At 38.0% G+C, this 27,935-nt stretch overlaps 1 protein-coding gene across 1 annotated transcript in view; it reads right to left on the reverse strand.

Moving 5' to 3' along the window:
- Positions 1–27,935, reverse strand: part of SEMA5A (semaphorin 5A) — a 496,448-nt gene that overhangs the window by 237,017 nt on the left and 231,496 nt on the right. Inside the window, exon 5 of the mRNA XM_066243560.1 lies at positions 19,639–19,684. Coding sequence (XP_066099657.1) covers positions 19,639–19,684 — 46 coding nt within the window. The remainder of the gene's footprint in view (positions 1–19,638; positions 19,685–27,935) is intronic.

Below are 27,935 nucleotides of genomic sequence, written 5' to 3' on the forward strand. Positions count from 1 at the left end.
ATTCAACAGTTATGTCAAGTTCTGGGACCACTTCTGAAATAGAAGTAGAAATGCATTTTAGATAAATGAAATGGGCCCCTCCATTTATCTAGCAGCCTGTGATTGTCAGACAGTGTTTCCTATTGTCTTACAGAAATTTCTTGACCTCATTTCATGAAACCATATAATACACATGACTGAGAAAAAACATTTATGCACCTGCAATTTAGTTTTTGAGGCTGCAAGTGAAGCATAAATTCAGAAATGAATAGGTAAAGTTATTAAAAATTAAGACATATACAACACAACAGAATGCATTCAATAATCAAGCATGTAATACATTTCATTTTTTCAAACACATAAAAACATTTCACTTCTTCAGTGTTTGGGAATACCAGTGTCTCAAACATCAGGACAAACCCAAGTAAAATACTACGTAATACACACCATAATGGGTGTCCTGGTGCTCTCCCCAGCTCTCCTGACAGAATGATGCACCTTCTTCTGGTTGTTGTCATTCTTGGTTGACACCAGCTCAAAGCTGTCTCCTTCTCTGGGGAATTGCTCTTGGCTGGTCAGGAGATTATGTCACCACCACCACCCCCCAATTCTAAAATCTTTAGCTAAAGACTAAGACATGGGAAGAGTTGGGTATAAATCATCTCATCCCCCTGTCCTCAGTGGGGACCAACTGAGATTATATTCACACTCCAGAGTGCTCTTGTCATCAGGCTGAGGCTAGGCTTCATTTGATAGCAAGCCCTTGCTTCCTTCCTCCCTCTGCTGTACTCCTCACCGCCCACCTGCTGAGAACATGCCCTCAGTACAGCACAAACACAGGACTCCCTGTCTCAGACTTACAGACAAGTTGACCTAAAACCCAGATATAATTTACATTATAGATTAAATGATATTCACTGGGAGCCGGTCGTCAACCACAGGTGGTGCGGCAGTTGGTCACGATGAGTACAATAAAATGGCATTTGGTTAGTGATTAGAGGCTCTCCTCTGGAGCCCAGCACACCCAGATCCAAAGCCTGGCTCTACCACATACCAGCTGGGTGATCTTGGGTAAATCACATAAACTACCCAAGCTTCAACTCCTCCGCCATAAAATATTAAAAATACTACCTCCCCGTTAGTGCTGCTGAGAATACAAAAATGAGATGATGCATGCGAAGAGCTGAGTACAGAGTAAGGCACAGCAAAAGCTGCCTGCTATTACTGTTGTTGAGTCATCGTTATTTTATGACAAATTAGGTCATTAAAGTTACATCAAATAAGCATAATGACAAGTTTCCAATTATAGGGTAAGTTTTCCTTAAAGAAGGAGGAATCCAGGAGCATTTAAGCAATGACAAAAGAAAAGAGTAAATGGAAGGATGGTGCACATTAAGATTTTAATGCTAAAAGAGACCTGAGGGATAATTCCCGACTCTCCTCTACAAAACGCACCATGGAGAAAATTGAGGTCCAAAGAGGTTAAGTGGTTTGTTCAAAGTACCTCGCTTTGTTATTTATAGAAATGTTAGAAACATGAATAAATCTGTTTGTGTGTGGTAGGAATTAGAATGACTGAATGGTGGGGTGTGGGGAGTCTGGAAGAAAACAGGGAAGAGTTAAGCGCATCCTTAAGGGCTAGACTTGTTTTTTCCTAGTGCTGTCTAGGACAAAATGTTAATACCTGTTCATATCTAAATGTCCGAGTTTTCCGCCTCTTCCTGAGTACACAGACAAACTAAACTTCCCAGCCTGCTTGCACTTGGTTGAAGCCGTGTGACTAAGTTATGGACACTGGAACTGGGCAGAAGGAAGGTGTGCCTCCCCCTGGCATAGCCGATGTAGGTCTCTGGGTGTGATCCTCCACCCTTTCCTCCATGCTGCCCCTAGAGGTGTGGGCTGAAGATGGGGGAACAATAAGAAACACTGAGGCCCCTGGATGACAGCATGGAACAGAAGCCCAGACCCTCTGCTCTGGATTGTCACACGAGGAGAACTAAGGCTTTTGTCTGTGTGTTTAGCCACTGAGAGTGCAGGGCTATGTTAACAGCAGTTAACTCCACTTGACGAATGCTCTTTGAAATTGGTAAAAATTTTAATCATCATCTATATAAAATATATGTAAGGAACTTTAAATCCTCCAGGAAATTATGTGAAAAGGAGAGTAAATGTGTTTAAATAAATGGGTTATCTTGACAGGAAATATTCACCAAGGGAGCCAATATAAGAGGTGAGAATCTGGAGATAAATTATTACACTATTATAGGTTCCCAACCCCATGGGTCATGGTCTACCAGAGACCATGAAATAATTACATAGGGAGATAAAATGAACACATCAACCCAACTTTGGTAAAAAAGCAAACATAAAAACAAAGAATTATACTGCATCATATTGAGTTCACTCATCTATTCAGGAAACACTCATTAAGAACTTGCGGCTTGCTAGGTACCGTAACAGGAGACGAAAGCTCCTTTGAACAGTCAAATAGTAGATATTTTAGGTTCTGTGGGTCAGATAGTTTATGTTACAATTGGTCAGCCCTGCTGATAAAGCAGCCACAGACAACATATAAAGGAATGGATGTGCCTATATTCCAATAAAATTTATTAACTATTATTACCAGTGGGCAATAGGCACTGAAAGAATGTGGCTGTGTTGTAACTGAGACGCTTGCCTGACTGTGCAGACCCTTAAAAGTTATACTAAGATTATCTCTAAGATCCCTCGATTTCTACAACACTATTGATTTTAAGACTATATTTGATAAAGGCAGAAAGTAAATAAAATTTAGAATCATGATTTTTGAGGACTACAGTGGCAATAAGTATCCCCTTGTTCAATATAAATATAAAACTTGACTTTAAAAGTGAATTAATATAATTATCTCATTTGAATAGTTATTCTAAATTATTAATTAATACATCATCCCTTAAATTACATAGATGAATTCCAACAGAGGGAAGTTATATCATATTGTTATGAGCCATTAGAGAGAGTACTGGTATTATAAATTGATTCCATTTATTTTAAATTTTATTTCATATTAATAAAAGGAAGCAATTTAAACTCAAGGTTCCTGGCAGCTTCTTCAGAAATAGCCACAAAGGATTTATAAATGTGTTTGGTTAAATATAGGAAGAAATCTAAAAAGCAGAATTTCCTAAGCACATCAAAAATCCTACAGAGTTAATAAAGTAATGTTAACCTCATCAACTTCTTCAAAATATGAGGAAGCCGAGGTTGCAATTCCCTTGCTAGGGGTTTCTGAACCGGGACATTACCGCATTCAGAGCCAGGACTTACTTAGTTGAGCACAGAGGGGCTTCCCTGTGCATTGCAAGGTTTCTATCAGCGCCGTCCGTCCCACTAGGTGCTGGCAGCATCCTTCCCCGCCAGTGGTGACAATTAGATCTTTCCAGTGGGTTAAATAGCCGCTGGTTCAGAAACACTGGTTTAGAAACTGAAACTCAATTCCCCAAACCCAAATATACAGGAAACAAAATTAACACTTATCTTAACTTTCCTGAGACTTCTCTACTGATATTGACCAGGTAGTCAGAGATTTAACAGTTTTCAATTTAGAAGTCACAGAGAGACAGGTGGCAAATTGGAACACAGGTTTCAATTTTTCTGCTTACTCCTGCAGTTGTAAGTGAGAAAGAAGCTGTGGATTTCTTTTCCCGCAGTAACAGAACAATATAAAAATGGATTTGGGGCTATTTCGCCAAAGAACGTTATAAAGATAGCAAGGTTAAGTGGGCTGCAGTCCCTTTGTGTTCTTAGGAGGCTGTTCAAGGGGCGCGTACGATGGGCCATCCAGGATACAATCCCAGATGGGCAAACATGAATTAGTCTGGAGACCAGCTGCAGTTTTATATTTTGCAGAAAGTTTTGTTCTTGCAAAATAACTACTGTGATCAAGGCAAGAAGAAAAGTGATACTGAAGAGTTGAATCTGTTATTATGACAAATAGGAGAGGCACATCATTGTAAACTGCCACATCTTCTATCATGATGCCTGAAAATGATTGGTTTTCAAGATGTGATGGCTAAATTTCAGCACATGGTGAGCTGAGAGAGAATTTATCACAGCTTCCAAGTAGAAAGACACCTTATAAATGATATCACATTAATATTTGATTCTTCAGTTGTTGATGAAAACCAGGTTTTATTTCTTTAAATTAAAAGCAACTCTTGGTTTTCCACTTTAATGCGGTAAAGTATGGCTGTTGATAAAAATAAAAAAAAGCAAGGGAGTACATTTTCCAAATACAGCCATTTTACCTCACAGTACATTTATGTGTGAATATTTTTGTGATGATGCCAAGAGATCTAACTCAAATGGATAATGTGCACTCAGGGTAGTAGACTAATTGTGTCCTAACTCAATCCTTGCTCAAATCTTTACAGCTTTAGAAATTCCACTGGGCATGCTTCAAAACTTTAGTAGGAAGGCAAAGGCAAGACATCTGTTTGGGTTCTGTTCACTCCAGTTCCAGACAGTTGACAACATCAGGCTTGCAGTGAGTTTTCCCATTCTGAAACCACCTCACGAAAGTCCATTTTTCTCATCAGTGGATTTCAGCCTGATTCCACATGCTAAGCCACAGGTATGACCATCTTTGGAAGAACAATGTGCTCTTCCAACACTGTCACGCCAGCAGCTCATCTCCCATCCCTCACCCCCCCCACCCATCTGACAGAAAGGAGAGCTGGAATCCTCTCTTCTGTTCTCCCAAAACAACAGACCTTGGGATCACCAAGTCACCTTAACCCGAGGAAGGAGAAAGGGAAAAGATACATCAAGGGGTATTTGCAGTGTTTCTGCTGTGGCCAGAAGCTGTGCTGGCTGCTCTACATAGCGCAGCATGTTGAATTTGGGGACAACGACAAGGTGGAACATTTCCGGAATTTTGTGAAAATCACTAAATCGAGTTTTAAAAACAAAAACCATTACACTGGGGAATAATTTTTTTTTTATTTTCTGTTGCATGAGGTTTTAGAACTTTTTCTATATATTTCAGCATCACCGATTCCAAATCTGAAATATGTTTTTTAATACATGCTCTAGTTTTTATGCAATTTTGATTTCTTTTTGTTACAGTTAATGGCATGCATTGGTGTTTAAATTGGAGTTAAAGGGCCAGAACTCTTGGATTAAACATAACCACAAGGCAATTAATGTTTTATAAACATCATTTTTACATAATTGTAGTTGTTTTTAAATGTAAAAAATTAATATCTGATAAAAACACACTCTTATTTTGTTTTAAGATTGAATCATGGCTTCTTTGAGTAGGCATAAATGTAAGAATAGTCAGTCCTGGCACCTTCTATTATACATGTGGCTGTTACACACTTCAACGTCAAAAGCACAATATTTCATCATTGGTGACACGTGCATATATTGCCTATTTTCAAGTACCCCTTGGCAATCAAGACAAGAATTGGGCTTTTCATATTGTGTGTCATAATTGTTAGAAAATGCTTTGTGACTGGACAAAAGGAAAATGCAATGGAATGCCTTTTGGTATTCCCATGGTTTGCCGTGAACCTAAGGACCAGAGCAGTGACTGTTATTTCTGTTTGATCCATACAAAGGGCATCGGCAAGAAAAAAACAGCATATGATTGCATAACCTAATATTCCTTCAGCAATGTGACCTATCCCACACTCTGAGAAACTCCCGGTTCCAGTTTTCAATGGTTTTACTTCTTCTAAGGACGAAAAGAGTGAACATGGTGATCAAGTGTATTTTGATAAGATGCATGAGGAAACGGTTGTAGAATCTAAAGGGTCTTCTTCTGATGCCAAGCAGTCATTAACCCCTCAGCAGTTTAGCCAACCCAAATTGAATAAATTAGTAAGAGATTTGGGCCTATCAAAGAAAGCAGCTGAGTTATTAGCCTATAGGCTTCAAGAAAAGAATGTACTTCACCAGTCAGCTAAAGTATCCCATTTCAGGAAGTGTGAACAAATTTTTGTGGGCTTTTCTTCTGAAGAAAAACATTTTGTTTACTGTCATGGTATTAGTAGTCTTCTCAGCCAGCTAGGTATTACCACTTACAGTCCAACAGAATGGGGGCTATTTCTTGACAGCTCTAAACGGAGTCTGAATTGTGTTCTACACAACGGTAATGTTTATGCAGTGGTTCCAATAGGTTATTCAACTCATCTGCAAGATTATAATGACATAAAAATTGTCCTTGACTTTCTGAAGTATGAAGAGCATAACTGGATCATTTGTGTGGATCTTAAAATGGTAAGTTTCCTGCTAGGACAACAGAGAGGTTTCATGAAGTATCCTTGCTTTCTGTGTTTGTGGGACAGCCGAGTTCGGGAGAAATGCTGGAGACAGAAGGAGTAGCCGAAACGTGAAGCTCTGGATGCAAAATATTGTGAATGAACCTGTAGTTAATCGAGACAGGATCATTATTCCCCCACTTCACATCAAATTTGGCTTAATGAAGCAGTTTGTTCAGGCTTTGAATGGAGAAAGTGAATGTATTCAACATATTATTTCTGCTTTCCCTGCCTTGTCTTTCAAGAAGATAAAAGCAGGTGTATTTGATGGACTTCAAATTCTAACCCTCATACGTGACGAAAAATTTGCCAGGAAGATGAATAAGGAAGAGAAAGCAGCATGGCAGTCGTCTGTGGCAATTACAAAGAATTTCCTTGGCAACAAAAAAGCAGAAAACTATGAACTTCTGGTTCAAAGGATGCTGTTGGCTTTCTGTGACATTGGATGTAACATGAGCATTAAGATTCACTTCCTGAACAGTCACCTTGATAAGTTCCCCAAAAATCTTGGAGCTGTTAGTGATGAGCAGACTACTGCTGGAGCATCAAACGAGATTGTCCTCAACAAGTACACAAACGCAAGAGCTAGCTACAAATGCAAATTTTTGCCTGAATAGAATTTAAATAAGTTTTGCACAAATTTTATGATTAAAATAAGTGTTTTAATATGTTCTATTTCAAAATTGTAGAAAAATTCTGATGCAATCATATCTTTTAGTGTATTAGTGTATTTACTGCATTATATAAATTATTATATTTTCACAAAGACGATGCCCAAGAAGACATTCTACTTCATTATGTTAAACTAAATGTTGAAAATTTTACAATAAGATGAAAACCTAAAATCTTGAATTGCAAAAAAACTGCAGCTTACAGAGAAAAACGAATGTTAGATTTGAGATCAGCACACTCGAATTAGGTAAGAACAAGTGTTTTTGTAGATGAAACAAAAATTTTGTTCCCCAGTGTTATTCAACATCTGTTTTTATAGTGCTGATCCTCAACAATGTCAAAATGGAAGAGTTTTGGGAAGAAGAAAAGTGCAGAAAGTATTGAGCAAATATTAGGAGGTAAAAAGGTATGGATCAGAGTTTGGGATGGTTCTAGAACTGTCCTTTATGGTGACAGTGCTCAGAGCTGAGCTTTAGGATGCTTATTGCAGCAGGCATTTCTCATTGCTCTAGTCCCTGGACTGCACAGCTTTCCTTCTCCTCATTTCAGGGGAAAAAATATAAAGTTTACCCACACTCCACCAATAGTAAGTTTAAAAATATAAAGTAAGAGTGAACATATTACTAAATATCAAGGGATGAAACTTTTGCAGATACCTGCCAGGTAACTAATCTAATGACCTGCTCTAATCTAATCCTGCAGAGATAGAGAGAAATACAATGCTCTCCATGGCGCACATTGTGGACTTCAGAGTTAGGTAATATGTTCTATTAGAAATAAAGGCTCCAAGGCTATAAAATGCATCAGAGGGTCATCAGCCCAAAGATACTCAGGTAGGGTTACAAAGAGAGGACAGCTAAAGTGAGACTCAGGATCTACTCTCTTTTTCTAAGACTGAAAGGAGAATAGGGGGAAAGTGTTTCTGGGAGGACAGCGAGAGCTAACTCTTAAAGCTAGGAAAAAGCCTCTAGTTCGGGAAGCTATGAGCAGATAATAGACAAGGTGGCAATGTCCCAAGGTGGTTCAGATGATGGAGACAGACAGGAACAAGAAAGCTGCCACCAGAAAGTGGATTCTGCTGTTGGGCAGAGAGAGAAGAAGCAAGATCAAGTAAATTTGATGTTTAAAAAAGGGGTTATCGTTGATTCTAAATATGAAACTCTCCATTTTTCTTGCACCTTGCTTGTCCTCCCTGGACTCAGTTACCTCATTTTCCCATGTTTTAAAAAAAGGTTCTCTTTTTTGGAGAGAGAAGGAAGGAGAAAATTATTAGTCTGAGATATCCAAATCAATCCAGATGCTTTCTGGCTGAAGATAATATTCCTATAACATAACTAAAAGCATCCAAGTCACAAACGCTTGTTACTCATGATATAGAACTCCACTGTCCAACTGGGTTGCACTTGGCCACACTGAGCTTTTGAACAGTGGCTAGTCCAAATAGGAATATGCTCCAAGAGTAACTAAGCACACACCAGAGTGTGAAGGCTGAGCACACACACCCACACACACACTCACACAAGGAATGAAACATCTCAATTTCTTATAATGCAATGGGTGCATGTTGCAACCAGGGTTTTAATATCTTAAGTTAGTTAAAATATATCATTAAGAATAATGTCCCCTGTATCTGTGTAATTGTTTCGATGTGACCACCAGATAACCTAAGTTACAAGTGAGGCTCACATTGTTTCCCCTGGCCAGAGCCGTTTCTGACGCCAGCACAGCCCTTTCTTCACCAGTGTACCTACTGTTTTCTGACAGCCTTGGAAGTAGTCACATAAATTACAATAAAACAGTCACAGGAATCAACAAGACAACTTGATTGGAGACATGTAAGAAAAAAAGTCTGACGGGAAGAACCGTCAGCGGTATCTGTCTCCACAGCGAGTAAACGGGAGACTTCCAAGCAGCTCACACAACCAGAAATGTGAGTGGAGAGTTGCACGGTTTGCAGCAGTGCTGCTAGGGCTGAGCGGTCAAGGCTGTGTCATCAAGGCCACCATTCAGAAAGCTCATCTCCTTGGTTTGCTCTAACACAGACTATAATCTCTGACCGGTGGCAATGCTGATGAGCTTTCCATACTTCAATAACAGTTCAATTCCGTCAGTAACCTAAACCTGACTTCTGCCACAGGCAGTCACAATGGGAAACAAGAAAAGAGTCGATTCCTTCTCCCCCCCCCACCCCAATAATACCACACATGGGCTAATAATGGTAAGGGCATCTCCTAATATTTTTGCAAGAAAAGTGCAATAGACTCTCATAAACTATTTACCCAAACTTTTACATTTCCCCTATTAACTTCTTTTTTTCAATTATAGTTTACATTCATTATTTTGAATCAGTCCCCTGTTAACTTTAAGTCACATTTGCTTTATTCTTTCTGCATGATTGTGTGTATTATATATATTATATATAACATACATACACACATTGTCATTTTTTAAATCATTTCAGAAAACTTTGCAGAAATTATACTCCTAACTCCTCCTTATCTTACTTAATAGTTTTCTTAAAAGAACAAGAATATTCTGTATAGCTACATTACAGGCATCAAAATCAGTAAGTCAATATTAATATATTTCAACTATTTTATCTACAGACCTTAAAATTTTGCCAGCTGTCGCCCTGGCTGGTTGGCTCAGTGGTAGAGTGTCGACCCAATGCATGGATGTCCTGGGTTTGATTCCCAACTAGGGCACACAGAAGAAGCACCCATCTGCTTCTCTACCCTTCCCCCTCTCCTTTCTCTCTATCTCTTTCTTTTCCTCCTGCAGCCAAGGCTCCACTGGAGCAAAGTTGGCCCAGGTGCTAAGGATGGCTCCATGGCTTCCACCTTAGGTGCTAGAATGGAATGGCACAGATGGGCAGAGCATCGCCTCCTGGTGGGCTTGCCAGGTGGATCCTGGTTGGGTGCACATGAGAGTCTGCCTCTCTGTGTCCCTGCTTCTCACTTTAGGAAAAAAAAAATTGCCAGCTGTCCCAATAGTATCCTTTACAGCACAAACATTCTTTTTCTGATCCAAGATGTAATTTAGATCCAGTGTTTTATTTGGTTGTTCTATTTTTTTGTCTTTTATGACAAAATAGGTCTTCCTTCTTTTTATGCCTTTCATGACTTGGTGGTTTTTGAAAAGTAGAAGCAAGTGTTTTGTAGAATGCTCCTCAGTTTGGGTTTGTGCGATGGCTCCTCATGGTGAAATTGGTCATAATTTTGGCTGGAATATTAGAAATCTTACTGTTTCTTTCTCAGTACATCAAATCAGGATTCCTATACTAATTCTCTGTCCCATTACCAGTGAAGGGACGTTCAAGGAAGTGGTTATGGTGAGATTGATGAGATTTTTTCACTATCAAGTCATAGATTTTCCTCATAATTAATAAGTATTTTATAGGTAAATACTTTGAGAATATATAAATATCTTGACATCATCAAACTCTCACCCATACATTTTAGCATTCCAATTGGCATTTTACAGTAAGGGAGAGCAGTCCCTTCTGCTTCAGTTGTTTATTCATCCATTTATTTGTGCTATAATATATTCATGGATTCTTAGTTTATTCAATGTGTTATAAGCTTATACCATCATTATTTATTTTGACAATCAAATTGTCTCAGATGTCTTCAGTGAACCACCTTCAAGCTGGCTCCTTCCTCCTTTTGACATGCCCTCATCATTCTGTGAATATTTCCTTAATTTCTGGGACAACAAAATCTTCCAGGCTTAATTGGAACTCTCATTACCTAGACCCTAGAATCAGCTACTTCTATAAGAAACCTTGGTTTATTTAAGTGAGAATAAATTTTAGAAAGCTACTATTGTGTGTTCAGTGCTGGTTTCTAGACTTTAAACCACGGGATCTAGGAGATGAGGAAAGCAATGAATATGTGTGCATACACACATACCTACACATTCTACTTCTAAGCACACACAATCTGCCATATAATATACTAAGAGGATCACAATGAGCACAATATGTACCAATGTTCATATCTATTGAAAGGTTTATATTTTTTATAAAAAATTGTTTAGGATGACATCAGAGTAATGGCGGGGTAGGAAGCGATATCGATAAATCTCCCCCAAAACTCAACAAGATCTTCAACCAGAAACAGAAAAATCTATACTTGGAGCTTCCAGATGCTTCGCAATACACCCAAAGGTATGATTGAGTGAAAAATTGGCTAAATATATAACCAAACCCCGAAGGAAATAGGGAGCAAGAAATGCTCCGCCTTCCTCACTAACCTAAACAGGGCGGCTTTCTCTGGTAACTGTGAATATAGAAACTGAGGCGGGCAAAGGGGGTGAATAGATCCAGGCTGCTGCGGCACAAACGGCCGAACCAGGCTGTGGCATGGAGATCAAAGCCGAGGAAAATCTGATCCTGTGGCAACCCGGGCAATACAAGCTAACAGTTGCGCCAAACCCAAACAAAGAAACACAAGCGGAGCGGCCATTTTACCCGGTCTCCTGGTCGGTGCGCAGTTAGTGGGCGAGAATTTCTTCCTAGGCCCCGAGAGTGGGTGCCCGTGTTGCCCCACGGAGAGGCAGGGACAGAGGCCTTTCTGTGGGCCGAGGGCAGAGTCTCTGGGCAGCCCCAGCGCCCTGGGAAAGCCACACATGGGAGGGAGTGAGAACTAATTCCAACGGTGGAGATTTTCCGTGCTGGAGGGTATTTCACTCAGAGGGAAACGTGGCCGGCCTCATATCCTGGTTTGCGCGCGCAGATAAGGAGTGAGCAATTCCTCCGAGTGCCTCGGCAGTGCGCGCCCGTGTTATCGCACAGAGGGGCAGAGTCAGGGGCCTTTGTGTGGGCCAAAGCGGAATCTCGAGCCGCCCCAGCGCCTTGCAAAAGCCGCGCACGGGGACGGAGCGAGACTCAATTCCAACGCTACAACTTTTCCCTGCGGTTGGGGGTTTCACTCAGAGCGTGAGACTGCTGGCCGGATATCCTGGTCGCAGACAGTGAGTGAGAGTTTCCTCCAAGCGCCCCGGAAGTGGGCGCCCGCTTGTGTTACCGGACAGAGTGGCAGAGCCAGAGGTCTTTGAGTGGGCGGAAAGCCCGCCTGATTATGCTAGCAGCTCTGACTGACTGAGCCTTACCCAGAGCCCTGTGCTGAGTGGAAATAGAGTGGGGAGTTGCCAGCTCTTTGAGCCTCTTACTATCCAGGCAGAGGCAGCAGCAACCCCATAGCTGGATTATCAGGCTACTAATTGAGGAAGGAAAGACTAGGAGAAAGGCTCCAGGAACACGGACACTCTCACTGTCGGAGCCTATAAATGCTAATGAGCTTTGACTCCAACGAGACTAAAGCACAATACATGACATTGCCATAGAGACTTATCAACTGCAAACCTCTACCTGAGCGTGCCAAAGGGGCAGAACCCGGGGTACAGAGTCACTGACCAGGAAGAGGGAGAGAAAAGAAAAAGCAAGAAGATAACCTCTCAAAATCAAGAATAATCTGCAGACTTTATAACCTATCCCATTTTATTATATTTGTTCGTTTGTTTCTCTTATCTTCATTCTTGATACTTTTTTTTCCTCCTCCAATTTGGCCGATTAACTCTCTACCGGTCTTACTCTCTCCTCTCCTTGAACTACACTACCCATAAGTGTTACATCTCCCATTATCTTTTCGCTTCTCTTCCTTTCTCTCTATGAGGGTTGCACTCCAAAACCCTTAACTCTCTCTCTCTCTCTCTCCTTTCTTTTTTCTTCTTTTAGTGGTTCCCTCTTTTTTTCTCTCTCTTTCTTTTCTCCCTCTATATTAGTTTCTTCCTTTCTCCTTTACATCTCCTCTCATTCAAACCTCAATAACAAACAAATTATCTTATCTGGGACTCAAACCTATGTTTGTGGCATTTTGGGGGGTTTTTACTTCACCTTTTTAACTCACTAGCAGTGCTCCCATCCCTGGCTCTCCATATTATCTAGTTCTTGTTCCACTAAATACAATAGTAATTTTTTAATTTGTCCCCCCATTTTTCCGTTTTCCTCTTATTCCTCTCATCATAACTCTTAGACAACCAACACCTAAAAGCAAATCATTTTATTCTTGACCCAAATTTTTTCCTTATTTGCTTTTTCTGGGTCCATACGCTCTTTTTTTTCTTTTTCCTTTTTTAATTTCCTTTTTTTTTTCTTTTTTTGCCCCTTTATTACTTTTCCCCAATTCAGGCCCTCCATCACAGGCATTGTTTGTTATAATTCACAGTCCACCACAAGATTTTCTCAAGAAAGAGGGGAGAGGAGAGGATAGGAAAAAAGGAGGGGGGGGAATAATATCCTTTTTTTTTAATTTTTATTTTATTTTATTTTTCTTTATTTCATTATTAATTTTTTTTTAAAAAAACAACTCTTTTCGATTTTTAATTTTTTTTATTTTTTTAACTTTTTATTCTTTATTAAATCTCATTAATACTATCAACAAAACCACCCTCAGATGCCATTAAGGAAGAGAAAATCGAATATCATGGATACAAAAGAAAGAGAGGTAACACAGCTAGATGAGGAAAAATCTATGGAGAAAAAATTTAATATATTGGAAACCTTGGAGCTAAATGACAGAGAATTCAAGATAGAAATCCTAAAAATCCTCCGAGATATACAAGAAAACACAGAAAGGCAATTTAGGGAGCTCAGAAAACAACTCAATGAACACAAAGAATATATGTCCAAAGAAATTGAAACTATAAAAACAAATCAAACAGAGATGAAAAAATTAATTCACGAGCTGAAAAATGAAGTAACAAGCTTAGCTAATAGAACAGGTCAGATAGAAAGTAGGATTAGTGAAATACAAGACAAGCAACTTGAGGCACAACAGAGGAAGAAGAAAGAGACTCAAAAATTAAAAAAAATGAGATAGCCCTACAAGAATTATCTGACTCCATCAAAAAGAATAACGTAAGAATAATAGGTATATCAGAGGGAGAAGAGAGAGAAAATGGAATGGAGAACATACTCAAACAAATAATAGATGAGAACTTCCCAAGCCTGTGGAAAGAACTAAAGCCTCAAATTCAAGAAGCAAACAGAACACCGAGTTTTCTTAACCCCAACAAACCTACTCCAAGGCATATCATAATGAAATTGACACAAACCAACAGCAAAGAAGAAATTCTCAAGGCAGCCAGGGAAAAGAAGAAAACAACATATAAAGGAAGGCCCATTAGATTATCATCAGATTTCTCAGCAGAAACTCTACAAGCTAGAAGAGAGTGGACCCCAATATTTAAAGTCCTGAAAGAGAGGAACTTTCAGCCATGAATACTATACCCATCAAAGCTATCCTTCAAATATGAAGGAGAAATAAAAACATTCACAGATACAGAAAAGATGAGGGAATTTATGATCAGAAAACCCCCACTCCAGGAATTACTAAAGGGGGTTCTCCAATCAGATACAAAGAACAAAAAAAAACAGAGCCACAAGTAAAAGCTCCAAGAAGAACACAATAAAACCAAATTTAAACTGTGACAACAACAAAAAGAAAGAGGGGGAGAAGATGGAGATTAACAGTAGCAAAGGACGATGGAGTGCAAAAGTACTCACAAAATAGTTTGCTACAATGAACAGGGTAGGGACCCTTTCCATTACTCAAAGGTAACCACCATTGAAAAAACCACCACAGAAGCACATGAGATAAAAAAGATAGCAACAGAGGAAAGATGTATGGAATACAACCAAACAAAAACAAAAGATAGAAAAATGAAAGAGAAGGATCAAACAAGACACAAAACTAACAGAAAGCAAGATATAAAATGGCAATAGGGAACTCACAAGTATCAATAATTACACTAAATGTAAACGGATTAAACTCACCAATAAAAAGGCACAGAGTAGCAGAATGGATTAAAAAAGAAAATCCAACTGTATGCTGCCTATAGGAAACTCATCTAAGTAACAAGGATAAAAACAAATTCAAAGTGAAAGGCTGGAAAACAATACTCCAAGCAAATAACATCCAAAAAAAAGCAGGTGTAGCAATACTCATATCGGATAATGCTGACTACAAGACAGGAAAAGTACTCAGAGACAAAAATGGCCATTTCATAATGGCTAAGGGGACACTGAATCAAGAAGACATAACAATTCTTAATATATATGCACCAAACCAAGGAGCACCAAAATATATAAGTCAGCTACTTATCGATCTTAAAACAAAAACTGACAAAAATACAATCATACTTGGAGACCTCAATACACCGCTGACGGCTCTAGATTGGTCATCCAAACAGAGAATCAACAAAGACATAGTGGCCTTAAACAAAACACTAGAGCACCTGGATATGATAGACATCTACAGGACATTTCATCCCAAAGTGACTGAGTATACATTTTTCTCCAGTGTACATGGATCATTCTCAAGAATTGACCATATGTTGGGCCACAAAACAACATCAGCAAATTCAGAAAAATTGAAGTAGTGCCAAGCATATTTTCTGATCATAAAGCCTTGAAACTAGAATTCAACTGCAAAAAAGAGGAAAAAAATCCCACAAAAATGTGGAAACTAAACAACATACTTTTAAAAAATGAATGGGTCAAAGAAGAAATAAGTGCAGAGATCAAAAGATATATACAGACTAATGAAAATGACAATACGACATATCAGAATCTATGGGATGCAGCAAAAGCAGTATTAAGAGGAAAGTTCATATCACTTCAGGCCTATATGAACAAACAAGAGAGAGCCGAAGTAAACCACTTAACTTCACACCTTAAGGAACTAGAAAAAGAAGAACAAAGACAACCCAAAACCAGCCGAAGAAAGGAGATAATAAAAATCAGAGCAGAAATAAATGAATTAGAGAACAGAAAAAGTATAGAAAAAATTAATAGAACAAGGAGCTGGTTCTTTGAAAAGATCAACAAAATTGACAAACCCTTGGCAAGACTTACCAAGGAAAAAAGAGAAAGAACTCATATAAACAAAATTTAAAATGAAAGAGGAGAAATCACCACGGACACCGTAGATATACAAAGAATTATTGTAGAATACTATGAAAAACTTTATGCCACTAAATTCAACAACCTAGAAGAAATGGATAAATTCCTAGAAAAATACAAACTTCCTAGACTGAGTCAAGAAGAAGCAGAAAGCCTAAACAGACCTATCAGTAGAGAAGAAATAGAAAAAACCATTAAAAACCTCCCCAAAAATAAAAGTCCAGGCCCTGACGGCTATACCAGCGAATTTTATCAAACATTCAAAGAACACTTGGTTCCTATTCTACTCAAAGTCTTCCAAAAAATTGAAGAAGAAGCAATACTTCCAAACACATTTTATGAGGTCAACATAACCCTCATACCAAAACCAGGCAAGGATGGCACAAAAAAAGAAAACTACAGACCAATATCTCTAATGAATACAGATGCTAAAATACTAAACAAAATACTAGCAAATCGAATACAACAACATATTAAAAAAAATACATCATGATCAAGTGGGATTCATCCCAGAATCTCAAGGATGGTTCAACATACGTAAAACGGTTAATGTAATACACCATATCAACAAAACAAAGAACAAAAACCACATATCTTATCAATAGACGCGGAAAAGGCTTTCGATAAAATACAACACAATTTTATGTTTAAGACTCTCAACAAAATGGGTATAGAAGGAAAATATCTCAACATGATAAAGGCCATATATGATAAACCATCAGCTAACATCATATTAAATGGCACTAAACTGAAGGCTTTCCCCCTTAAATCAGGAACAAGACAGGGTTGTCCACTCTCTCCACTCTTATTTAATGTGGTACTAGAGGGTCTAGCCAGAGCAATCAGACAAGACAAAGAAATAAAAGGCATCCATATCGGAAAAGAAGAAGTAAAGGTATCACTTTTTGCAGATGATATGATCCTATACATCGAAAACCCCAAAGAATCCACAAAAAGACTACTAGAAACAATAAGCCAATACAGTAAGGTCGCAGGATACAAAACATACAGAAGTCAATAGCCTTTCTATATGCCAACAATGAAACAACTGAGAACGAACTCAAAAGAATAATCCCCTTCACGATTGCAACAAAAAAAATAAAATACTTAGGAATAAACATAACAAAGAATGTAAAGGACTTATATAATGAAAACTATAAACCATTGTTAAGGGAAATCGAAAAAGATATAATGAGATGGAAGAATATACCTTGTTCTTGGCTAGGAAGAATAAATATAATCAAGATGGCTATATTACCCAAAGCAATATACAAATTTAATGCAATTCCCATCAAACTTCCAATGACATTTTTTAAAGAAATAGAGCAAAAAATCATCAGATTTATATGGAACTATAAAAAACCCCGAATAGCCAAAGCAATCCTAAAGAAAAAGAATGAAGCTGGGGGCATAACAATACTTGACTTCAAACTCTATTATAGGGCCACGACAATCAAAACAGCATGGTATTGGCAGAAAAATAGACACTCAGACCAATGGAACAGAATAGAAAGTCCAGAAATAAAACCACATATATATAGTCAAATAATTTTTGATAAAGGGGCCAACAACACACAATGGAGAAAAGAAAGCCTCTTCAATAAATGGTGCTGGGAAAACTGGAAAGCCACATGCAAAAGAATGAAACTGGACTACAGTCTCTCCCCCTGTACAAAAATTAACTCAAAATGGATCAAAGATCTAAACATAAGACCTGAAACAATTAAGTACATAGAAGAAGACATAGGTACTAAAATCATGGACCTGGGTTTTAAAGAGCATTTTATGAATTTGACTCCAATGGCAAGAGAAGTGAAGGCAAAAATTAATGAATGGGACTACATTAGACTAAGAAGTTTTTGCTCAGCAAGAGAAACTGATAACAAAATAAACAGAAAGCCAACTAAATGGGAAATGATATTTTCAAACAACAGCTCAGATAAGGGCCTAATATCCAAAATATACAAAGAACTCATAAAACTCAACAACAAACAAACAAACAATCCAATAAAAAAATGGGAAGAGGATATGAATAGACACTTCTCCCAGGAAGAAATACAAATGGCCAACAGATATATGAAAAGATGCTCATCTTCTTTAGCTATTAGAGAAATGCAAATCAAAACGGCAATGAGATACCACCTCACACCTGTTCGATTACCTGTTATTAGCAAGTCAGGTAATAGCAAATGTTGGAGAGGCTGTGGAGAAAAAGGAACCCTCATACACTGTTGGTGGGAATGTAAAGTAGTACAACCATTATGGAAGAAAGTATGGTGGTTCCTCAAAAAACTGAAAATAGAACTACCTTATGACCCAGCAATCCCTCTACTGGGTATTTATCCCAAAAACTCAGAAACATTGATACGTAAAGACACATGCAGCCCCATGTTTATTGCAGCATTGTTCACAGTGGCCAGGACATGGAAACAACCAAAAAGCCCATCAATAGATGACTGGATAAAGAAGATGTGGCACATATACACTATGGAATACTACTCAGCCATAAGAAATGATGACATCGGAACATTTACAGCAAAATGGTGGGATCTTGATAACATGATACGAAGCGAAATAAGTAAATCAGAAAAAAACAGGAACTGTATTATTCCATACATAGGTGGGACATAATAGTGAAACTAAGAGACATTGATAAGAGTGTGGTGGTTACGGGGGGGAGGGGGGAATGGGAGAGGGATAGGGGGTGGGGAGGGGCACAAAGAAAACAAGATAGAAGGTGACAGAGGACAATCTGACTTTGGGTGGTGGGTATGCAACATAATTGAACGACAAGATAACCTGGACTTGTTATCTTTGAATATATGTATCCTGATTTATTGATGTCACCCCATTAAAAAAATAAAATTATTAAAAAAAAAAAAGAAAAAAAATTGTTTAAAAGTCAGAGTTTTAAAATGGTATTTTGTTTAAACTGCAGATCATTCTGAGTCATTAATAACACAATAAAATTTTACCAACCAATCAATTCATTTAAAGACTTTAGTCATATACTAAATTGCAGTGGATAAACATTTATTGCCCAGTGTGATGAAAAAATAGGGATAATAATGTATTATTTATTATTATTCCATTAAAAGAAAACATAAGTCATTAACAGTTGTTTAGAAAGCACTGTGCCTTATCTCTTATCCGTGCCTTACTTTATATAATTTTAGCAATGACAGTATGGGAAAGGTAGTGTTCTGTGGCCATTTCACAGATAGGGACACCCACCAGTGCTGGGAGTCATGGAGCTACATCTCATATTCTTTACTGTATATAATTTTTAATATATGTATTCATATTTAATTATAAATTATAAAGAGGAAACAATGATTTTCTAAGGGGGTTGATTTATATAAGAATTGATGGCTAAAAACATGAAACTAAATAATCAATGATTATTCTATCTGGGGCAGAAAAGAATGCTCCCAGACATTGAGGATATAACCTTTGAATTAGCTGTCATTTGACGAAGAGAAAGATGATGCCCATGAAAAAAAGAGGGGCTACAGCAGGAGAAAAGGGCCAACTGCATATTAAAGCAGGTGATGACTCACATAAGCCAGGTCAGCCAAGAGTCCTGCAGCCTGACTGCCCGATGAAATGAATTCCTGTGCAGCCTTGATTAATACCTTTACATCTGTCTGCATCCCCTCAAACAGTGAGCTAATTGGGATGGAAAATGAAAGCTTGAGAAAAATAAATTGCACCTACCTGGATCAGAGACAGATCCTCCAGCTGCAACCTGAAGAGGTAGTTTCTACAAAATAAAAAGAGGAATTTTATTTTTAATAGATAAAAAAAAGTAGAGTTCATAAAAATCGTGGGAACAAAGGGGAAAAAAACTTAAGGATTTTTGGCTTCCAACGCATTCTCCTGCTAAGAATGTATGTAGCAGAGATTTCCTTGGACCTCAGAGTTCAAAAAGGTATCACTAATTCAACAGACACACATGTGAGATAGGCATGAGAGTTAAAGAACAAGGTGTGTGTGTGGGGGGGGTGGGTATGTGCAGGTGTGAGACTCGGGTAAGTCTATGTTAATTGCTCTCTTTCTTGATCATTGTGAAATTGACAAAAAAACATGGGCATTATATTCTGAAAATGAATTTAAGTAAAACGATATAAAAGCATTCTTTATCAGTCTTCAATTCTTACAGGTCACTTATATTCACTACATTTTATAATTAAAACATGTCCAGGTTTTGAATTCAACCATGGCTGAGTGTTTGAGTGCTCTATCTTGTTAGATAGATTTAGTGTATAATAAGTTAGAAGCAGGAACTTGGTCTGCCATCAAGGCCTTGAAAGTCAGCCCTGTCTGCTCAAGTGTGAAACAGGAAATCAGAATGAAACAATCAGCTTTCAACAGGGAAGAGGAAGAACACTGAAATATACAATTGAGGTCAGCAGAGCATAAGGGAGAAAAAAAGCCAAATGTATTGGTCACAATCGGCTTTGGATTCTACTGTTGTGGCTTTTAGAAAGAATGGATATGAGCCTCCTTTATCTGAGATGTTCAGCCTCTAACTCAAGGTGTGAAAGAACTTCAGGCAGATGAGAAGCTGGAGCCAAGGAACAACACGCCAGGGATGAACAGAGGAGAAAGTCAGCCCAGGTGCAGACAATAAAGGCAGGCAGAAACTAATGGAAAGCAGACCCCAAGAATGCAGGATGGTGAGGAGTCCCCATGGAGCTGAGGTTATGTTATAAAGGGCTAGCCCAAAGTTATATCTAAAAAAATAACAAATTTTTCCAACACTAGTAAGAAACCAAAGTAGATTATTTTAACTGTATGGGGAAATAGAAGCAGACCCTTTCTCTCAGTAGAAGTAACTTGACTAACAGTCAAGTTAGGCCAAGGGCATAGCCTAGAGAGGCATGTCTCTGGAGGATAGGGATGGGAGGCCAATGCAATAGGGAAGCTGGCTGCCGATGGCATGAGTGCGCACTCCGCTGGGGGAAGGAACGAGAATGGGATTAAGTTCCTTTAAGGGTCTTCTCATGTATTTCAGGAATCACCCTCGGACACTCAGATTTCTCACAATTTACCCCCCCCCCAATGAGGGTACTGCCATCCTGTACACAATGAAAACTGCCTCTTCGCCTTAGTCTGCATCCACAGGCAAATCTAACTCTGCTGACCATTCTTTCTCTGCCCCTCAAGTCCCAGCAGTCTGTGAAGTGACCACTCTCAACTCCCAGCCATTACCAGTGGATTTCAATTATTTATTCTACATGCACCAAACTATGGTGCCCTCACAACCATATCATCAGGAATAAATCAGTATGGTAGGGTATTAAAGAGCTGAATGAAAGGGGCAGAGAGGAGGAGCATGCTTACTAGGAAAAGTATCACAGTGATTATGAGGTACTATCACCACCACTATCATCACCATCTAAACAAAAAGAAGCACCAAAGATTTGAACTTTTTCTTTGGTATTTTCTGGGTTACAAGATGCAAGTTGGTGACTTTTTTTTAATACACCCTTATGTTTCTGTTTTTGTTTGTTTTTTATCTAATAGGAATCATGTAACTCAAAAATTCTAGAGCTGGGTTGTCATTAAAGAGTATATACCCCTCAATTTGTAGTTGGAGAAACTTCTTCAAATTAAAATGTGCAGTGATATTTATCCAAGATTATTAGGATTCAGAATCCAGGGAAGATCCTAGGATTAGAAACAAGACCCCTACACACACGTTATTGTCCCTTGTCCTACTGTGCTACATGGCCTCATCAATCAGTCATCCAATATACCCTTCCTAATTTCACTGGCACTAAACACACACACACACACACACAGTAATAGTTCTTTTTTTTTTTTTTTTTACAGAGACAGAGAGTCAGAGAGAGGGATAGATAGGAACAGACAGAAATGGAGAGATGAGAAGCATCAATCAACAGTTTTTCATTGCAACACCTTAGTTGTTCATTGATTGCTTTCTCATATGTGCCTTGACCTCGGGCCTTCAGCAGACCGAGTAACCCCTTGCTCAAGCCAGCGACCTTGGGTCCAAGCTGGTGGACTTTGCTCAAACCAGATGAGCCCACGCTCAAGCTGGCGACCTCGGGATCTAGAACTTCCGCATCCCAGTCCAATGCTCTATCCACTGTGCCATCTCCTAGTCAGGCGAGTAATAGTTCTTACAGTACAATTATTTCATGCTTTCATTGTTCAGTCACCAGTCCATTTATAAATCATTTTGAGATGATTCAAGGTTAAGTACTGCTAATGACAAGCTTTTGATCCTCACCTTTGAGACTGTGATCTGACTGTGAGTAAGTGTCAGCCCATTAAGAGAACATGTTAATCCTACTGGTCTGGCTGATTAAATGGTGCTTCTTTCCTCCACCTATTTCTCATCAATTCTTCCTGAAACTGCTTACCCTAACTTATTTTAAGAGTGCCCAAGTTTCTTCATTTTTTCTTAAATTTTTTTATTTATTAATTTTTAGAGAGGAGAGAGAAAGAGACGGAGAGAGAGAGAGAGAGGAGAGAGAGAGACAGAGAGAAGGGGGGAGGAGCTGGAAGCATCAACTCCCATATGTGCCTTGACCAGGCAAGCCCAGGGTTTTGAACCAGCGACCTCAGCATTTCCAGGTCAATGCTTTATCCAGTGCGCCACCACAGGTCAGGCGCGTTTCTTCATTTTTGAAATGAGAGACTATGCAATCTGTCTGTATAATAAAATAACACAAATTCATATAAGAATGTGATCATTTTTAGATACATGAAATGAATAAGAGTTGGATGAACATGTGGCCATCTAATGAAAGACTTTAAAAGACTTATAGTATATTTCTATAAATTCTGAAAAATAATTTTACAAATGTTTTTATTTTTGCAAATGAGTACTGTATTTCAAAATATCCTTACATAAAATCTCAGCATATAAAAATGTAAGATAATTCATTAATAAACATTTATTCAATAAGTATTCACTTATAACATTTGTTAATCATAAAGCGGTTGATTATGCTGATTGAAAGCTTTGAAATTGGAATTATCAAATCTATATGCTTGCATAGCCTCAACATTTCTTTAGGATCTATTTTTATGTTGGTTGGTTACATTTTTGTTGCTTTTTTTTTGTTCTTGTTCTTTTGATTTAAAGACAAAGAACTGGTAGATATTTTCAAATATTTGTTTAATCCATGACAGTGATCTACATAAACTCCAAAGAAGCAATTTAATGCCTTGCTGGATCCTTTCCATATTAGAAATACATAATAGTACACATTGTAGTATTCATTTTATCTATCATGATTTTCAGTGATTGAAAAAATATTTTAAAAGATGAAGTAAAAACGAAACATTTGTGGAATTCCCTAATCTCCTCCTGCAACCTAAGAATCTAACAAAACACAGTGTAGATTCTATTATTCTCAAACCTCTTTCCTCAAATTATTTGGCTCCAAGTACAACTTCAAGTGCATTTTGCTATTGGAAAAACTCCAATCCAGCTAGCAAGATGAGGGACCTGAAATCTCCCCCGACAGCTTGATCCATTATAGTTTAGGTCAACGACCTATGAAGTTAAAGGTTACAAAAAGAAAGAAAATCTTCTAAGGGGAATAAAAAATTGATATTACCAGATGTGGGGCCATTCACACACTAAAGTAAGATCTATGGTCCCCTGCAAGTGGCTTTTCTCCTGGGCATACAGAAGAAGCAACCTCTTTATCTTGCAACTGTGAGCTCACAGAGGAAGGAAAAACAATATATATGAGGTTCACAAGAAAGGCTACCAACCTTTCTAACATGAAGGAATAATGCTTCTGGCTCCCTGCCAACAGGGAATGCTAACCAAATGTTTCATACAGGGTCAGTTTCTCTAGTAGGGCAATCCTTTGAGCAACCCAAAGCATTAAAGTGGTCTCATTAATCTTCATAACACCCTTAGATGTAAATACATAGTAAGGAGGAATATTACCATTCTTTAGGGAGAAAGGCAGTAGTGGGCAAGGTTAAAAGATTAGATTCTCGCCTGACCTGAGGTGGATAAAACGTTGACCTGCAATGCTGAGGTCGCTGGTTCAACACCTCAGGCTTGCCCGGTCAAGGCATATATGGGAGTTGATGCTTTCTGCGCCTCTCCCGTTCTCTCTCTCTCTGTCTCTCTGTCTCTTTCTCTTTTTCTCTCTCTCTCTCCCTCCCTCCCTTCTCTAAAATAAATAAATTAATTAAAAAATATTAGATTCTCAGAGTGAGTTAGATGTACAGCTTAGGGAGCAGCTCAGTGTGTCCATTTCTCCTCTCTCATTACAGAAGTGAAAAGCAAGGGTTGACCATGCCATAAGATTCACTTTAATGGCTGTGGTAAATAAAGTAAGAGCTTTACTTCCCTTGGTATGGACCTACTTTTTTTCAAAATCCTGGAATAAAATTCCACATTGCCCATTCAAATGTAATAACCATATTACTTTTAGGATTGATAATATATGAGTAATACAGAGATCCAATAGACTGAATAATTCAAGTCACAATGCCATTACATTTGACAGACACAAACTGACAGGTCTGAAGCCCCTGCATCCCTTACCCACTAGACATCTGAGTGCATTTCTTCCCTGTTCACTGGAGCTTATTTCTTATTGACTGTAGGTCTGAATAACTCATTTCCACGTTCAATCACATCCCCCAGTGGCCTATTAGCAACAAATCACTAAGCACAACAACATATTCTCTGAGGGAGCAGTATGGTCCTTAATAGACAAAGTTCATTTATATCCTCATGTCAAGTAGTAAAATTCAGCTAGCATTAAAGAAAAGGTTGAGCCATCATGAGCATATTAAATAAATGACTCATTTTATCTAGAGACACCATAAAACTTCACTTTGACCTCCATTAATTATGAAAGACACAGGTGTTTTAAAATGACATTCTCTTAGAATAACTCAATTGGCCTCTGATGAATATAGCTCTAAAATCAAAGAAAAAAATTCCAAGTTCATATTGAACAGGTAGGTTAGAGGCTTTATTAAGGAAAATGAGCAGAAGACCAAATAATTAAGACAGATATGAAAAAATGGAGTCAGAAAGCAAGTACATAAATCTATAAGAAAAATGTTTTAGACAATGATAATGGAAATTCAAGACAAAGTTTAGACCACAGTTGATCATGACACAATCTGAAGACAAAACACATACTGTATAAAAGCTGTGACCACTGTGATAAGTCTGAGAGCTGACACTAACTGAACAGCTCACCTCACCTGTACCTGTGCCAGCCTCATTCTCGCCATAATTTCTTTATTTCCGGGTTCCATTTTAACTGTCACGGATATCCAACTGGCACAGAGCTTAAAATAGTAACATCTTGCATAATACCCAAATTTTCACTGGCACTGACAGACTTGAAGATTAAAATCTAAGTATGTGACTTTGCAGCGAAGGAAAAAGGAGTAACTATATCCTTTAAAGTACAAAATGTTTCCATAAAAATTGTTAAAACATAAATATTTAATATATCAATCCCATCCATAGCTTTAGAAAACAGAAAGATTTAATTTCATCACATAACCAGTTTACATAGTTTACCCACCTATCTGTAATTACTACTACTAATACTCTCATGCTGGTTCATCCAAACAACTTCCAGAAGCCTTTATATTTTTCTGTGCTTATAACATTTCCAAATTTATAGTTTCTCTTTCATGTACATTTCCACAAGTTTTGGGGGAGCTTAATTAAATTTTAAAATTACCAAACTATTCCTAATCTGTAGCACAGTGTTTAAATAGTTGGATCCCACTGAGATCAAGGCTTTGAAAGCTGATTTTTTTTTCCTTCACTAATATTATATATTCGCTTTTTAAAATTTTTATTTTATTTTTATTTCTTTTAGAGAGAGAGGAAGGGAGAGAGAAAGAAACATCAATTTGTTGTTCTACTTATTTATGCATTCATTGGCTGGCTCTTGTATGTTCCCTGATGGGATCAAATCTGCAACCTTGGTGTATGGAGATGATGCTCTACCAACTGAGCTAACCATCCGGGGTCACTAATATACTTTTAAATATGGAGCCAAATGTACAATATGGCTATGTAATCAGCTATCTCTTCAGTCCGACTTTGTCTTAGCCTCCTCAAAAATAATAAAAAGTGTATGTACTTTGGATTATATATATTTTTTAATTTTGATTTTATTATTGTTGTTGTTAACACGTGTATTCTGTAATCACTCTCCCAGAATTGTACTGCCTTATTTCATTCTTGATTTCATTCCTAAAACTCATTTTACATTCTTTATAAATCCTGGTTATTAGAAATAAGTTTCAAAGAATACATCAAAACCAAGATCAAAGAGTCTTAATAGCATTCTGCTACATTTCAATATCAAGATTAAAAGTCACAGAAGTACATGGATAGCCTCTTGGTATTTGGCAATGAGAATGAAATAACAAGGATGAATTTTTATTGGCATATTACAATTAAGACTAATGCTGTTAGCAAATTCCAGAGATATAAATTCAGAAAAACCTTCTCCCATAAGTATATTTAAAGGTAAAGTTATTAATCAATATTGTTAACTACACTGATAATTTAAATTTTACTATGCTCTAAATGTTAACTTGCAAATATCTAAGTGCTTTGAGGTTAACAGATGATGACTTATAGCTCTAAATTAAACTAGTGACTTTTGCTTTTTGTATGTCCATTGTGTATTTGATTTGTTCCTTTCCATTTTTGAGTTAATAGACATCATTCTTCATTTAAAAAATGCCAAGTGAATTATCTTATGATTCTTTTAACTTGTTTTTCTAGAAATATTCATTGCTCAAATTATCCCCATATACAATTATTTTTTTGAGTTATCTTCAGATTTAGCAAAATTTAAGACTTATTTTTATGTTTCTTCAAATAATCAATGATTTTTAGGCCATTCTCCATGTGTCCAACTCTAGCTAACGCCATCACAAGCCACATTGCCAAATCTTGCTCCCAAATCTTACCTTTGGCCCTTGCCCTCAGCCACCCCATTCCATTTGACATTAATCACTGTCAAACCCAGCTCTGAAATAAATCTCAAATATGTCTTCTCCTCTCCGTTTCCATTATCACTAACTAAATTTAAGTTTTCTCTACTATCACCTGATCCATAGCCCCCAACTGTTGTCCCTACTTCCAAACTCTCCAATCTTCAGCAAATTTTGCACACAAAACAGTAAAAGCATCTTTCTAATGTAAATCTGAGCAACCAATGACTCTGGGAGAGGTTTCCACATTTGCCAGGCAAGCAGATCATCAAGAGCTTGCTAAACCAGAGATTCCAACATTAGTTCCAGAAAGTCTAATTTGAATGATCTGAAGAGAGGATTGGGCATCTGCTTTCTTAAAAGGCCTCTCAGATAACTCTCATGACTACTGGACTTGGAATCATGGATCTAGAGGTGTGAGTCCAAGCTCCTTCATAATCTGACCTCACCTAAAGCTCTGGCCTCACCGACAATGAGGTCCCTTCTCAGCCAGCAACAGGTCTAGTCAAGCCTCATCACAACATGGGACTTTCCCTGTGGTGTGTTCCTTCTGGCAGGAAGAGTCTATCCTACCACTAGACTCCAAATGCATCTCCAAAGCCCAATCTGTAGACACCTTCACAGTGCACCCTTGGCACCCCCAAGGACCACCATGCTTCTTTACACTTGATGTGTCCAGGGTCCTTAACTCAAGCCTCCCTGGAAGAACTTAGTTGCTGTGTTGACCCACTCCCTAGTTCAGGAGTCAGCAAAGACTCTGGGTCTAAGAACAAAGACTTCACCTTTGTGATGTTAGCTGTAATTACTCACCTCTGCAGCCAAAGCTATAAAGCACACAGGTAATATACAAATAAATGGGTGTGGCTGTGTTCTAATAAAACTGTATTTACAATAATAGGAGACCAACTTGGGCCTTAGCTAGCCAATTCTTACACATAGGCCAACGAAGTCTTTATCTTTCTTTTCCCAATTCCTATGTTACTTTCTGACATAAAGTAGGCTCCATAAATATTTAATAAGGAATCATG

The sequence above is a fragment of the Saccopteryx bilineata genome, chromosome 1 (assembly GCF_036850765.1).
Source record: "Saccopteryx bilineata isolate mSacBil1 chromosome 1, mSacBil1_pri_phased_curated, whole genome shotgun sequence".
In the NCBI taxonomy this organism is placed as follows: domain Eukaryota; kingdom Metazoa; phylum Chordata; class Mammalia; order Chiroptera; family Emballonuridae; genus Saccopteryx; species Saccopteryx bilineata.